This window comes from Salvelinus namaycush, chromosome 35 (assembly GCF_016432855.1).
Source record: "Salvelinus namaycush isolate Seneca chromosome 35, SaNama_1.0, whole genome shotgun sequence".
Lineage (NCBI taxonomy): Eukaryota > Metazoa > Chordata > Actinopteri > Salmoniformes > Salmonidae > Salvelinus > Salvelinus namaycush.
The window spans coordinates 14615050-14630456 of record NC_052341.1 but is presented as its reverse complement, the minus strand read 5'-3'; the positions used below and the strand labels follow the sequence as shown (position 1 = coordinate 14630456).

The 15407-nt window shown below is 42.7% G+C and overlaps 1 protein-coding gene across 1 annotated transcript in view; it reads right to left on the bottom strand.

The window, feature by feature from the left end:
* The window catches only part of sdk2b (sidekick cell adhesion molecule 2b), a 143175-nt gene that overhangs the window by 94676 nt on the left and 33092 nt on the right, over positions 1-15407 (bottom strand). Inside the window, exon 3 of the mRNA XM_038975331.1 lies at positions 6566-6713. Coding sequence (XP_038831259.1) covers positions 6566-6713 — 148 coding nt within the window. The remainder of the gene's footprint in view (positions 1-6565; positions 6714-15407) is intronic.

The following is a 15407-nucleotide window of genomic DNA, read 5'->3' as shown; positions in this document are numbered from 1 at the left end:
CCTCTTCTCCTCCTCGTGCCTGACTCCTCTACTCCTCATCGTGCCTGACTCCTCTTCTCCTCCTCGTGCCTGACTCCTCTTCTCCTCCTCGTGCCTGACTCCTCTTCTCCTCCTCGTGCCTGACTCCTCTTCTCCTCCTCGTGCCTGACTCCTCTTCTCCTCCTCGTGCCTGACTCCTCTACTCCTCCTCGTGCCTGACACCTCTTCTCCTCCTCGTGCCTGACCCCTCTTCTCCTCCTCGTGCCTGACCCCTCTTCTCCTCCTCGTGCCTGACTCCTCTTCTCCTCCTCGTGCCTGACTCCTCTTCTCCTCCTCGTGCCTGACTCCTCTTCTCCTCCTCGTGCCTGACTCCTCTTCTCCTCCTCGTGCCTGACTCCTCTTCTCCTCCTCGTGCCTGACTCCTCTTCTCCTCCTCGTGCCTGACTCACCTTCCAATCTGGCAAACGGTGCGGTGCAATTCCGGGTAAATGTGTTTACTGAAGGAGGCTCTGATTATACAGCACATTAAGTCTCGGGAATAACACAACAAATCACAGCCCCCAAATGGAAAAGGCCCTTTCAATTGCATCTCATTCAATGAGAGAAGAGTAATTGCTATTAGAGCTAAATAAGTACTTTTTCTCCCCTCGGCCTCACCCAGCCCTGGCACACTGCATTCCAATGAGCCCGGCCGGGACCCAGTCAGTCTAAACCAAACTAGTGCAGAGCAGATCGGCCGGAATTCGAGACACCAAACCTGTTCAGGACAGTGGTGATCAATCAAATATAGAGAAGCAGATTGGAGACAAAGAAGGCAGTTTGGGTTTTACATTTTTGAACAGATGACTGCTCTTTTCAGTTATGGGCAATATTTCTGTTGTTGAAGCTAAACATGATCACTATGAAGAGTACATAGAACTCTTTCTCTGCGACAAGGACGCTAACAGTCTGAGAGGACAGAGCAGACTAGGTGGATGCCAAAAAGAACAGCTGCATAGGCAGGGCGGGCGGCAGAGAGATAACAGTCGCAGGCCCACTATGAGACATTGCCTCTGTCAAGGGAAACTGGAGGCAGGGGAGCCGAAATGGGGAAATTCTCTGAGCCACCATGGATCTTGTTAACTTTACATATCCATAGTGATAGATACTGTATGTTCATTTCCCTGTTCGTTCCAGGGAGACCAGTCCAATGTGCCTTTGAAAGTTGAGAAAAACGTAACTAAGATACACTCCTCAGAATCTTTCTCTAAGGCTACACTTTCACACATAACTAAACCCGCCTCCATGTCCTTGGAATCCAAAGCCCTCACCGACTCCCCTCCCATCCACCCTGCTATGGGGGGACTCAGGCAGGCATCGAGAACCCCCAACTAGGTCCAACGTGACGCACACGCAACACTCCTAACTACCAGCTCCAACCTGCCTGGCTACCTGGAGAGGAAAGAGAAAGGTGGTGAGAAGAAATGCTGCAAATGACACGTATGACACCTCAACTAGAAGACGTGAGAGAGACTTGAATAAAGCCTTTTACATTTCTGAATTTGAGAGAGAAACATGTTGTCCCCCACAAATAATGCAGAGCCCCCCTTGGGCCAATTGAGATATCGTGTGTGACTAACACATTTCAGTTATCGTGTGTGACCACAGATTATCCATTATATTGACCAGATTCTCAAGTGGCCGCTCTAACAATGAAAATAAACGTCTTCTCAAATGGAAGGCAGCCTGGGTACCTGTCTCTTTAGCTTGTCCACTCTCTGTACTCCATGTCATGTGCCAAAGACTCTTTGGCAACAACAAGGAGTGGCAAGGATTATTAGCTAAAGAGACTGGTACCCAGGCTAGTCGGCAGGAGGCAAGATCAGGTGGGACCATTCTAGCCAATGAGAGGGCAGATACGCGTGTGAACAAATAACACAACTCCGATATAAAGTGTTTTTTCTCAAAGTTGCCGGGATGTCACGTATCCTACTTATATCAGTACACTAATAATAACCTATACACTACAAAACTTCTATTCGATCAAATAAGCCACACGTAGCAAATAAGCCATTACAGGTTTTGTTAACCAAATTCAACACTCTCTCATTGACCTCCATTTCGGGCCCAGTTTTCCCTCTAGCTTCACCTCTTCCTCTCTGGTGTGACTCACACATTCAGTTAATTACTATAGCTCCCGCCTTGGGCCAATCAGTGTCATTTTGAAAATGCCGGTTCTCTATGGCAAGACACATCATTCAACCAAGTTGAGTCCAAATCGGGCCAGTGCTGTCTGAGATATCGCGTGTAACTAACGTACTAACAGACGGACGCAGACCGATCCACAGTCCCCTGCCCGATTTCATTGTGGGGAACAACAAAAATCAATGCCCTCATTTAGATTCTCTGTGCCTGTCTCTCCCATGGTGGCTGTTGCTCTCCTCTCTCTCCAAACACACCTGTGCCCCAGAGGCTAGAGTGAACTTTATACAGACCAGTAATGAGTATATAACTTCTCTGCTGCAGTGAGAGGACAGGCTGCACAGGCTATTGGTGACAACAAGCAGAGAAACCATACAGTGAGAGACTTAACCTTCAACAAGGTTAATTTTTGTTTCTGCTCATTCACTCTCTCTATTTCTTTTAAAATGTAACTAGGCAAGTCCGTTAAGAACACATTCTTATTTACAATGACAGCCTAGCAACAGTGGGTTAGCTGCCTTGTTCAGGGGCAGAACAACAGATTTTTACCTTGTCAGCTCGGGGATTCGATCTTGCAACCTTTCAGTTAGTGGCCCAATGCTCTAAACACTAGGCTACCTGCCGCCCTTCTCTCTCCCTTTCTCTCTCCCCCCTCTCTCTTTCTACTAAGGCTTTGAAGCCACTACATAGTGGATGCCTGTGGCGCTATTCAAATTCAATTAACCTGATGAGGACAGAGGGCGCTGTTGTCACTTTGGGGGAAAAACGTGCCCAATTTAAACGGCCTCGTACTCAATTCTTGCTCGTACAATATGCATATTATTATTACTATTGGATAGAAAACACTCTAGTTTCTAAAACCGTTTGAATTTTGTCTGTGAGTAAAACAGAACTCATTTGGCAGCACACTTTCTGACCAGGAAGTGGAAAGTCTGAAAATTATGCTCTGTTCAAGGGCCTGCCTATAAATGGGCATGATACGTATGAGTATACATGCACGTCATACACCTTCCCCTCGATGTCAAGAGGAAGTGAGAGAAGAAAGGAAGTGTTTATCTTGGTCTGAGGTGGAATAAATCATCTTGGCACGACGAGTCATCCATTTTTTTTTTCTGGAGAGCGCGAACATGGACCTGGAATTGCCTTCTGAAAAGCCGTCGTTTTAGGCGAATACTATCTCCGGCTTTGATTTTATTTGATACATGTCACATTATCATCGTAAAGTATGTTTTTTCAATATAGTTTTAATAGATTATTGAAATTTTTTCGGGACGTTAGGCGTGTTGCGTTGTCTGTGTTTGTTGACGATGGGGAGCTTCGCGCCACTTGGCCAGTGTGCTTGCTAAATCAAGAGGGAAAAACGATGTTCTAAATCCAAACAACGACTGTTCTGGACAAAGGACCCCTTGTCCAACATTCTGATGGAAGATCACCAAAAGTAGGACCCATTTTGTGATGTTATTTCATATATCTGTCGAACTGTGTACTAGTAGTTTTGCGCCCAGGTTTTGGGCATTCGGTCGACATAACGTAAGCCTTATGTGGTAATGAAGATATTTTTAGAATTCTAACACTGCGATTGCATTAAGAACTAGTGGATCTATCATTTCCTATACAACATGTATTTTTTTGTAATGTTTATGAATAGCTATTTGGTCAGAATAGGTGAGAGTCTAATAGAAATATCTGCACATTCTGGGAAAAATAAGCTACATTAGCATAATGGATAACCACTGATTTCAGCTCTAAATATGCACATTTTCGAACAAAACATAAGTGTATGTATAACCTGATGTTATAGGACTGTCATCTGAGGAAGGTTTATGAAGGTTAGTGAAAATTAATATCTTTTGCTGGTTTATTCGCTAACGCTAACGTGCCTATTGCTATCGCTAACGTGCCTTGATGAATGAATGCGGGAGTGTGGTAGGCTATTGTAGTAAGCTAATATAATGCTATATTGTGTTTTCGCTGTAAAACACTTAAAAAATCTGAAATATTGGCTGGATTCACAAGATGCTTGTCTTTCATTTGCTGTACAGGATGCATTTTTCAGAAATGTTTTATGATGAGTATTTAGTTATTCCACGTTGGTCTCTATAATTACTCTGGCTGCTTCGGTGCTATTTTTGACGGTAGCTGTGATGGTAGCTGCAATGTAAAACTGATTTATACCTCAAATATGCACATTTTTCGAACAAAACATAGATTTATTGTGTAACATGTTATAATACTGTCATCTGATGACGTTGTTTCTTGGTTAGTTTGGTTGGTTCTTGGTTAGTTAGGTTGGCTTTGTGCATGCTACCTGTGCTGTGAAAAATGTCTGTCCTTTTTTGTATTTGGTGGTGAGCTAACATAAATATATGTGCTGTTTTCGCTGTAAAACATTTTAAAAATCGGACATGTTGGCTGGATTCACAAGATGTGTACCTTTCATTTGCTGTATTGGACTTGTTAATGTGTGAAAGTTAAATATTTCTAAAAAATATATTTTGAATTTCGCGCTCTGCCTTTTCAGTGGAATGTGGGAGGAGTTCCGCTGGCGGAACGCTAGAGTCAGACAGGTTAAAGAATTGTTTTTAAAAAAGACCACCATGTTATCGCCAGTGCTTATTTGCACATATTAACCTTGGCAGCTGGTCTGTGTGTAATTCGAAAGTTAGGAACTAGAGAGCGGGAGGCAAGGACAAGGGTGTTAGAAGGACACACGGTGGGTGGCCCTGTGGCTGGCGAGAGAGGGAGAGATGACATGGGGGGGCAGAGAGTGAGAGGGGGAGAGAGAGAAAAAGTTAGAGGGGGGAGAGAGAGAATGTGTGTTTGAGAGAGAAAGTGATGAGAATGAGCTACTTTCCGATAGTCTGGCTAACACCAGCTCAGAGAGTCACGTGGGTCGTGCGTCAGCCAGGCTAACTTTCCGATGGGAACCATATGAAAAGCGAAAGAGTTCAATGTAGTGTTTTGATTAGTCTTTTGAAACATCATGTTTTGTATACAATGAGGTTCCGACCTCTTTACCCACCCCACAGCAGGAAGGAGACACACCAGACTCATTAGTCATCCTCTAACTCTTTCCCCACCCTTGTCCAACTTTCCTCCAACCAATTCTCGTCTATTCTGTCTCTCTCCTTCCTTCACCCTCTCTCTCTCCTTGTCTCATTGTCATTCAGGGACGGGTGATGATTACTGATGATGAGTATCAGATAAGGAAGCCGCAGTCTAACCTAAGGGAAGGTCACCTCCCTGATGAATACACAGACACATGATGAGGGAGGGGTGTGTCACCTTTATCACACATACATGCTGTGTCCCCACACACACACACACACACACACACACACACACACACACACACACACACACACACACACACACACACACACACACACACACACAGTGTCCTTTCACACACACAGAGGACAAGGACAAATAAAAAACCTGCCAAAACGAAAAAGAAACCAAAACTCAATTAGCAAAGCTGTCACCTTGGCTGTAGCTGCCGCCTGTCTCCAAGTCCTACAGTTCTGTAGTGGATATATATATCTGGAGACAATCCTTCTACTGAAATTAGCAGTGCTCCCAGTCTCCCACTCAGGCCAGAAAACGAGCACCTCTTTCCAAAAGCAACTCTCTATTTGACCCCTTTTCCATTTTAAGAGGGGGAATGCCAAAACAAGAAACCAAGACAAGAATCCTATTTGAGGCTGTTAGCCTTCTCTTCCTCTGCCAGGCACTCAGAGTGACACAGAGCCCCCTGCCCCCCCTCTCAGAGGCCCCTGTCTGGCCCCAAGGTACTCTGATAGTACCAGGCCTCTCTTTGACCTGGTAAACAAGTCTCCCTCACTGCCTCGCCTCCATTTGGAGGGCAGAGTAAAGGGAGAGTAGAGGAGAGGCCCTGGGAGTACATTTCACTGAGGCGAAGACTATTTCAAGTGATGGAGACATAGTTACAACCAGATAGAACATGCACTCTATCACACTCTGTCTCACTTTCCCCTTCTCTTCCTCTCTTTGTCCTCTCTCTCTCTCTCTCTCTCTCTCTCTCCGACTCTCTCTCAAACACATGCACAATCAACCACAAAGCATATAGATACATAAAATCCACAGATGCAGCCCACACATATGAAACACAATAGATTGAACAACACATTCACACAAACACATAATAGACAACATCTTGATGGAAAAAACGACACATTGTCCGTGACAACAATAACAGAGAGGTATATATATATGAATATGAGAGAGAGAGAGAGAGAGAGAGAGAGAGAGAGAGAGAGAGAGAGAGAGAGAGAGAGAGAGAGAGAGAGAGAGAGAGAGAGAGAGAGAGAGAGAGAGAGAGAGAGAGAGAGAGAGAGAGAGAGAGAGAGAGAGAGAGGCATAAGAGAATCATCGTGCATCTTACATGCGGCTGCTGGGCGGAATCTTGCGTCCGTCTCTGAACCATGTGACCTGCGGCTGGGGAAAGCTCCTGATGCGTGGAGCGGGAACAACCGCCCCCTCCCCCTGAGAGACCGACTGGGCACGCTCACCCTCTTCAAAACTGCCCATAACTAAAGAAAGAAAGGAGAGAGAAACATAATTTTTTTTACAGTTGAGTTATTCCTGAGGAGAATATTTTCTCTCAAACGTGATCCTTTGTCTCCGAAAACGTTTTCACTATCTGTTTTTTTGAACTGAGGTGTTATATTGAACCAGTTGGTCAGACAGCCGTTGATAAAAGTTGATCAACATTTTTTTTATAAAAAATTGTACTTTGGCAACTATAGAACTGATATAATATAACTGTCACATTCATATTACACAATAATGCAGTCTTCCTGTCTTTCTCAAACTTTCTTTCATTTTGGTTTCCTTTTCAAATTCAAACATCGTGTCGGCAATAAAAACGTTTTCGAAAGTCCTTAGGAGAAAATGCAGTAGAAACACTAGAAGGTCAGTTCTGAATAAACAACGTAGCTTCACTACCTCCAAGCTGAACATAACAACGTCATCAGCTAACATTGGCCCAATTTTAATCTTTCCCCAATTATTGGCAAAAGAGCTGATCAATTAGTGGGAAAAAATATCAGATTTGGGCTGCCTGTGTAAACGCAGCCATTATCCCCTCAGACTCAATAAGAGGGGATTGCTGAAGAATAGTAGCTTCACTTTCTCTTTCGTGTCCACAAGGTTGTTCCAATGAGACTAGTGCTTGAGTGCAGCAGTGGCTGCCATTGATGATGTAGGCCTAGTTGTGCTACAAGCCATTAAAGACACAGAGTTGGGGACTCGAAAGGTAACTTTCCCCGCCAAATAGATGTTCAAAATCAAATAAATCCTCTCTAACCCTATGTGAATAATACATCAAACAGTCAATTAAGTTACCACACATTTTAGAAATAATACCATCTTTGATACATGCAAAAGCCTTTAGACTTTGAACTATACAGATTTCCTGAATGTGTGGAATGACAGTCGTCGATTGTGGCGAATCTCTTTTTTCTTTCAAAGAGAATACATCTGTAATCTGGTTTTGCTGTCCTGCTGTACTGCTTAGGACCCAAATGGAAATCTGTGAAGTCTTCAAATCCCTCGACTTTGCTTTGATGTCGTCGTTGTTCCTAATCTGCAATGCTTCTCCTCGCTGCGTTCCTCTTTCAGAGAGGTGTGTCTCTGCAATCCTAATTGTCTGGTCTAACCTCCCCTCTCCCTCTGTTCCTCTTTCAGAGAGGTGTGTCTCTGCAATCCTAATTGTCTGGTCTAACCTCCCCTCTCCCTCTGTTCCTCTTTCAGAGAGGTGTCTCTGCAATCCTAATTGTCTGGTCTAACCTCCCCTCTCCCTCTGTTCCTCTTTCAGAGAGGTGTCTCTGCAATCCTAATTGTCTGGTCTAACCTCCCCTCCCCTCTCCCTCTGTTCCTCTTTTAGAGAGGTGTGTCTCTGCAATCCTAATTGTCTGGTCTAACCTCCCCTCTCCCTCTGTTCCTCTGTCTCTCCTCTCCTTTTCAGTCTCCCACCCTCCCTCTCTCTCTCCCACTCTCACCCTCCCTCTCTCTCCCCCGCTCTCATTCTCCCTCTCTCTATCCCGCTCTCATTCCCCCTCTCTCTCACCCTCCATCTCCCTCTCTCTCCCCTGCTCTCATTCTCCCTCTCTCTCTCCCTCTCTCTCCCCCTCTCATTCTCCCTCTCTCTCTCCCTCTCTCTCTCCCACTCCGATGCAGGTGTATTGGTATCGGTATGTATTAGGATCCCTTTTAGCCACAGCAAAAGCCTCAGCTACTCTTCCTGGGGTCCACATGAAACATGACATAATACATAATACAGAACATTATTAGTCAAGGACTGAAATACATCAATTTAAAACATCACACACAGCCTACATGTCAGTACATACACACAATATCTAGGTCTATTACATAATACATTGGAAATTAATATACAAGATATACAAAATGGCTGTGTCTCTTCACTGTCCCTTTCTGCAGTATGGTGTTCTTTTATCTCTTTTTTGTATCTGTTTTTATTGCTAGCTTGAGTTACATGGGGTGGCAGAGAGTTCCATGAGGTCATGGCTCTATGTAATACTGTGTGTTTCCCAGCCTCTGTTCTGGACCTGGGGACTGTGAAGAGACCTCTGATTGCATGTCTTGTGTTGTACCGATGTGTGTGCGTACCTTCAACACATCAACACCTCGCACAAAGACCAATAGTGATGCAGTCAATCTCTCCTCAACTTTGAGCCAGGAGAGATCGACATGCATGTTACTGACACAAGCCCTCCGTGTACATCTAAGTGCGATACATTCTGCTTTGTACTGGACCAACTGAAATGTCCCTCTTTGCTGCACATGACCACACAGCTGGGCAGTAGTCCAGGTACGACTGAGATATCAAGAAGGCAGAGCAAAGCCCTATGATGGACAGACCTCTTCCCATTTTAGCAACCATTGAGTCTATATGTTTTGACCATGACAGCTTGTTATCTAGGGTGACACCCAGCAGTTTAGTCTCCTCAACTTGCTCATATGCCAAATTATTTAATAATAGATCTAAATGAGGTTTAGCATGGAACAAGTGATTTGTCCCAAAAATGAAGCTTTATTCCTTTCCTTCCTACTCTGTTTCACATTCAACACATCACGAGCTGCTGATGGAGAAGAGAGAGAAAGAGAGTGGGGGTGGGTAAGAGATAGAGGCAACGAGAGATAGAGGGAAGAAGGGAGGGAGGAAAAACTGAAAGAGGGTGGCAGATAATAGAGAAAGAGATGTGTGTAAAAAAACAGAGAGAGAGAGAGAGAGAGAGAGAGATTGAGAGGAGAAAGAGAGAGTGTGAGAAAGACAAAGATTTGACTCATCTAACCTTTGTTTAAGCAGGAAGTCATGCTGAGACCACTGTCTCTTTTGCAGAACACATCAATAAATACTGATTACACTATACATATCTATGCAGAACAAATGTCTAAATGCAACATGCAACAATTTCAACGATTTTACTGAATTACAGTTCCTATCAGGAAATCAGTCAATTGAAATAAAAAAATTAGGACCTAATCTATGGATTTCACATGACTGAGCAGGGGTGCAGCCATGGTGGGCCTGGGAGGGCTTAGGTCCACCCACTGGGGAGCCAGGCCCAGCCAATCAGAATAAGATTTTCCACCCAAAAGGGCTTTATTACAGACAGAAATACTCCTCAGTTTCATCAGCTGTTCGGGTGGCTGGTCTCAGAAGATCCTGCAGGTGAAGAAACCGGATGTGGAGGTCCTGAGCTGGTGTGGTTATACGTGGTCTGCGGTTGTGAGGTCGGTTGGACGTACTGCCAAATTCTTTAAAACAATGTTGGAGGCAGCATATGGTACAAAAATGAACATACAATTCTCTGACAACAGCTCTGGTGGACATTCATGTAGTCATCATGCCAATTGCACGCTACCTCAAAACTTGAGACATCTGTGGCATTGTGTTGTGTGACAAAACTGCACATTTTAGAGTGGCCTTTTAATTTCCCTAGCACAAGGTGCACCTGTGTAATGATCATGCTGTTTAATCAGCTTCTTGATATGCCACACCTGTCAGGTGAATGGATTCTCTTGGCAAAGGAGAAATACTCACTAACAGGGATGTAAACAACATTTGAGAGAAAAAAGCTTTTTGTGCGTATGGAACATGTCTGGGATCTTTTATTTCAGCTCATGAAACATGAAACCAACACTTTACATGTTGTGTTTATATTTTTGTTCAGTATATATACACATCATTTACACATTTAGAGATTATTCCACATGAGAGGCGCAAAAAAACTAAAAGCAGATTCACCTAAGTTGGTGGAGACTGAAGGGCTCGCCAGGGTTGGCCATCCCTGGTAACTTATACGTTTGAAGGTTATCAATGAGGTATGGTATGGCAGAAGTCTAAGCAAGAGGGCTTTATAGACAAAAAGAGTGCAATGCATCGATCTACGAGACTTCAAAGAGGGCCAGCATACTTTCTGATAGATAATGCAATGATGTATACTGAACCTAGCACCCGTAATAAAGCGCAATGCGCTATAATAAACTGGGTCCAATGGCTTCAATACAGTGGCAGCTGTATTCATATTGACGAAATAGCCGTAGTCAATAACCGGAATGAATATTGTCTGAATGATTTGTTTTCTGCTATTTAACGAAAGATGGGACCTGTTCCTATAGAATAAGCTTATTTTAATTCTTCATTTCTTAACTAACTCATCAACATGCTTTTTGGAAGATAGCTTTCCGTCAATCTAGATGGCCAGATATTTACAAGCGGGAACACCATCCAAAGTACGTATGCATAAATCATCAAATTCATTTTTACGTGATTTGGAAAATAAGATATTGTCACGACTTCCGCCGAAGTCGGTTCCTCTCCTCATTCGGGCGGCGTTCGGTGGTCGACGTCGCCGGTCTTCTAGCCATCACCGATCCACCTTATATTTTCCATTTGTTTTGTCTTGTCTTCCTGCACACCTGGTTTACATCTCCTACTAATTAACATGTGTATTTAACCCTCGGTTCCCTCCATGTCTGTGTGGGGGTATTGTTTATTGTCAAGGTTGGCATGCTTAAGGCTGGTTTGCGCCGGGTTTTGTTTTACCCGTGCTTTGTGGCAGCCGGTACTTTGTACTTGGGTTTTGTACTTTTGCTGCCTCACTTGTTCTGTGGGCATTTGTTTTGTGACGCGGTTGCGTTCTGTATTATGATTGCCTAAGTAAAGTGCTTTGTCCATTTATCTCTGCTCTCCTGCGCCTGACTTCCATGCACCGACTACACCCACCACTGACAGATATACTTGGTTTTACCTGCATTAAGTACCAATTTCAGTTCAACTAAGGCTTTCTGCAGGGCAATAATGGCAGATTGAAGCTCTGACAGAGCCATGCATTAGCATACACCACAGTGTCATCGGCATACAGGTGAAAGAATATATTTTTTTAGAGATAAAACAATATTGTTAATGTAAATAGTGAAAAGAACCAGACTAAGAATCGATCCGTGTTGGACACCCTTTGTTATGTACAGAAAACCTGATATAACATCATCAATAAATACACACTGTGTTCTGTACTTTAAATAATATTCAAAGCAGCTACGTGCAGCCTGGTGCAGGCCAATTGATGAAAGCCTCTGAATAAGTAATAAGTGGTCCACAGTGTCGAATGCTTTAGGTCAATAAAAATGGATGCACATTGTTTCTTCTTATCCAAACAAATAAGAACATAATTTAAAACCAAATAAGAAGCCGAGATGGTGCTATGACCTGGTCTGGAACCTGACTGGTGTACATTTAGAATACATTTAGTAGTTTAAAAGGATATAAGTTGAGTATTTACCAAGGTTTCTAGAATTTTAGCTTGGCAAGAGAGTTTGAAAATGGGGCAATAATTATTTAGGTCACACGGTCTCGCCTTTGTGAAGGAGGAGTATATGGGTCACCTTCCAGACCCTGGGATATGGTACCAGAAAAGAACTGTTAAGTAAAACATATTGTGTTCAAGATTATGCAATCAGAGGAGCAGAAACCTGCAGCAAGAAAGGATCAAGAAAATCAGCCCCAGTTAATATTTTTACATCAATCTTAATAAACCTTAATAAAATCAGCCCCAGTTAATATTTTTACATCAATCTTGCGCAAGACGTCTAGCACATCACAAGAAGAAAGTTGTCAAAATTAAAACAAAGATTTACTAGAAGTTGACAGAACTTCCATCGAGCCAACTAGAAGATGGGAGAGGGGCAGGCGGGCATGTGGTCGAATGAACCACCATTTCTTTCAAATAAAAAGCCTGCTGAGATAAAATCCTGATTAAAAACATCAATTATCAAATTTTACTCAGTAATGATGCCACAACTGACACAACTTGCTGAGGCAGGGAAGGAGAGGATTCTTCACACTTCAGTGCTTTAACTATTTCCCAAATGTAGACAGATCACCTGCAGAGTCTGAGAAAGTAGCTCCATTTAGCTTTCTTGATTGAGGAAGTGCATCTATTTCTCAATTGCTTAGAAAAACTAAAATTCTAATCAAATTCTAATTGTCACATGCTTCGTAAACAACAGGTGTAGACTTACAGTGAAATGCTTACTTACAGGCCTTTCAGAGCAATGCAGAATACAATAAAAGATTAACAATAATAATAGAAAAAAATAGTAACACTTGAATCAGCTACAGAGTGTTTTTTTCTAGCCTTGGCCCAGGCCTGATTTCTCAACATAACAAGATCTGGAAGTTCCATAGAGAACCAGTGATTTGTTCTGTTTTTTACTCTAAGGCATTTAAAGGGAGTATGTTTGTCTGCCAGAGAGATGAGAACAATTCTAGAGTTAATTATGGGTCAGGCACACAGCTGATGAAGAAAAGGTCAGAGTAATACATATCATGATGAAAAGCTTGTGGGGATTCAAAAACAACAACATTTATCTTCATAATTATACAAGGATCAGTGCTAATCTGTTTGGTATCTCTAATACATGCAATAGGACAGTGATCACTGAGATCAGTAGCAAAGACACCACTGGACACGTACTTGTGGGGGCTATTTGTCAGAATTAGGTCAATCAGCAAGGAGTTTGCTGGATTTTTTTACATTAATCAATCCGTGAGGGTTTTGCAATCAGATGAGACAGGTTAATATCAAGACAAGTACTATTAAAAATGGTCTGAGGCCAGGGTAAGCCAATCTAAGTTCAAATCCCCTGTGTGTGTGAGAGACAATGGCTGAGGGAGAGAGAGAGAGAGAGAGAGAGAGAGAGAGAGAGAGAGAGAGAGAGAGAGAGAGAGAGAGAGAGAGAGAGAGAGAGAGAGAGAGAGAGAGAGAGAGAGAGAGAGAGAGAGAGAGAGAGAGAGAGAGAGAGAGAGAGAGAGAGAGAGAGAGAGAGAGAGAGAGAGAGAGAGAGAGAGAGAGAGAGAGAGAGAGAAAGAAAGAGAGAGAAAGAGAGAGAGAGAAAGAGAGAGAGAGAGTTGGAGGGATACGGGTGTGTGTTTGTCACCATCAGTGACTATACCCCTGGGAGCGCTTGGTCCTCTATTCCACCCTCATGCCTGATTGGATACATTGTTCAGTCAGATGCAAAATTGTGTCACAAGCAGTCACATGTCCCTGGCGTGTTAACACTAGAACCGCTAAAGCAGTCATTTTGACGGCTCGTGATTTCATTTTTTTAGTCATGCCCCCCACCAACCTTGACTTTTACGAAATAAGTCTATATAACACACTGTCGGTGTTAGAATCTTAATATCACAAACAGAACATGAATTACACCCAGTTTTAGGAGAGCATGTCATTTTTTAAATGGTTGGCCCTCCTTCCAACAGTAAGGCCTGCTCTGCTCCTTCAGACAGTTGATAACTCCTTCAGCAGTGCCCAGCTGATAATCCCCCCCGATAATTGCCTCGAAAGTGAACCTAAACTATAACGAAACTAATTTCACACATATAACAAGATATTCAATAAATGAAGTATAGTATGATGGGGGAGAATGGGTGACTTGATGAGTGAGGGGAAGCGAACAATGCAAAATGATGTAATCACCAACTGTGAAAGAAGAATAGGGCGGACCCTTCTATTGTATTGATCCATTCAAATTATCATCTTAAAATGGCATGTATCCTTTATCAGTCAACTGAATCCCAGCAGTCTTATCAGGACTCTGAATCAGAGAGGTGCGGGGGCTGCCATAATCAACATCCACATCTTCGGTGCCCAGGGAACAGTGGGTTAACTGCCTTGCTCAGGGGCAGAATGACAGATTTGTATCTTGTCAGCTAGGAGATTCAATCCAGCAACCTTTCAGTTACAGGCCCAATGCTCTAACTACTAGGCTACCCAGCTAAATGAAATCCAACTGATGACGTTGTGTGAAGATGTAGACAATATAAGCATATAATTGACTATTTTTGACTGCTGTCATAGACACTAATATGCATTATAATGACATTAATGATTTTGTGCTGAGTTTCACTATTTATCAAGGCCACTTGGCGCTTATAATGATGTCTAGGCTACTGATGTTTTCATCATTTGACTGTGTGTCTTTTGACCGTGCGTCTTGGTGGTTGGGATCATTTTATATTTTTATTAAAATCATTATAAAAAAAGCTGTTATCATATTCCAACACATATTTTTTCTGTTTCATAGTTCACTCAATGAATAAAATTGATTGAACACTTGAAATGTGTGTATTTAAAAAAAAATCTTTTATCATTTTTTACATATAGCCTACAGTAACATAAACTAATGAAAATGTGTTATTTGAAATAAAATATAAATCATATTCTAATGTTACCTAAGGCCTTCATCAACATTTTTGCGATAGCATATATATGAAATATATTAATTACAGTTAAAATGTTGCAGCCAGAATGACTGCTGATTAACTTGAAGGGGGGTCCATCTAGTGTCACGGGACAAGTAGGGGCCAACACACTGTGAGATTAAAGGGAAATACATTCACCGTGACACCGTCTTGACCGCCACACCAGTCTGCCTGCTTGCAGTGTAATAATACAGTGGTGATAAGAGTAGAATGAATGCTAGGGAGGGGAGTACTTTAACTTCAATCTGAATTTATGGAAACATATTCAAAACTCTCTGAGACTAACAGATGTTGTTGACAAAGAAGGGAATAAAATAAGTGGGAGTCATATTATAAAATGGTGGAAAGTTAAAAACAACAGCACAACATAATCCATCTAATGAGAGGGTTGAGTGGAACAGCTGTCTGGGGGGACAAACGCTCAGAAAAT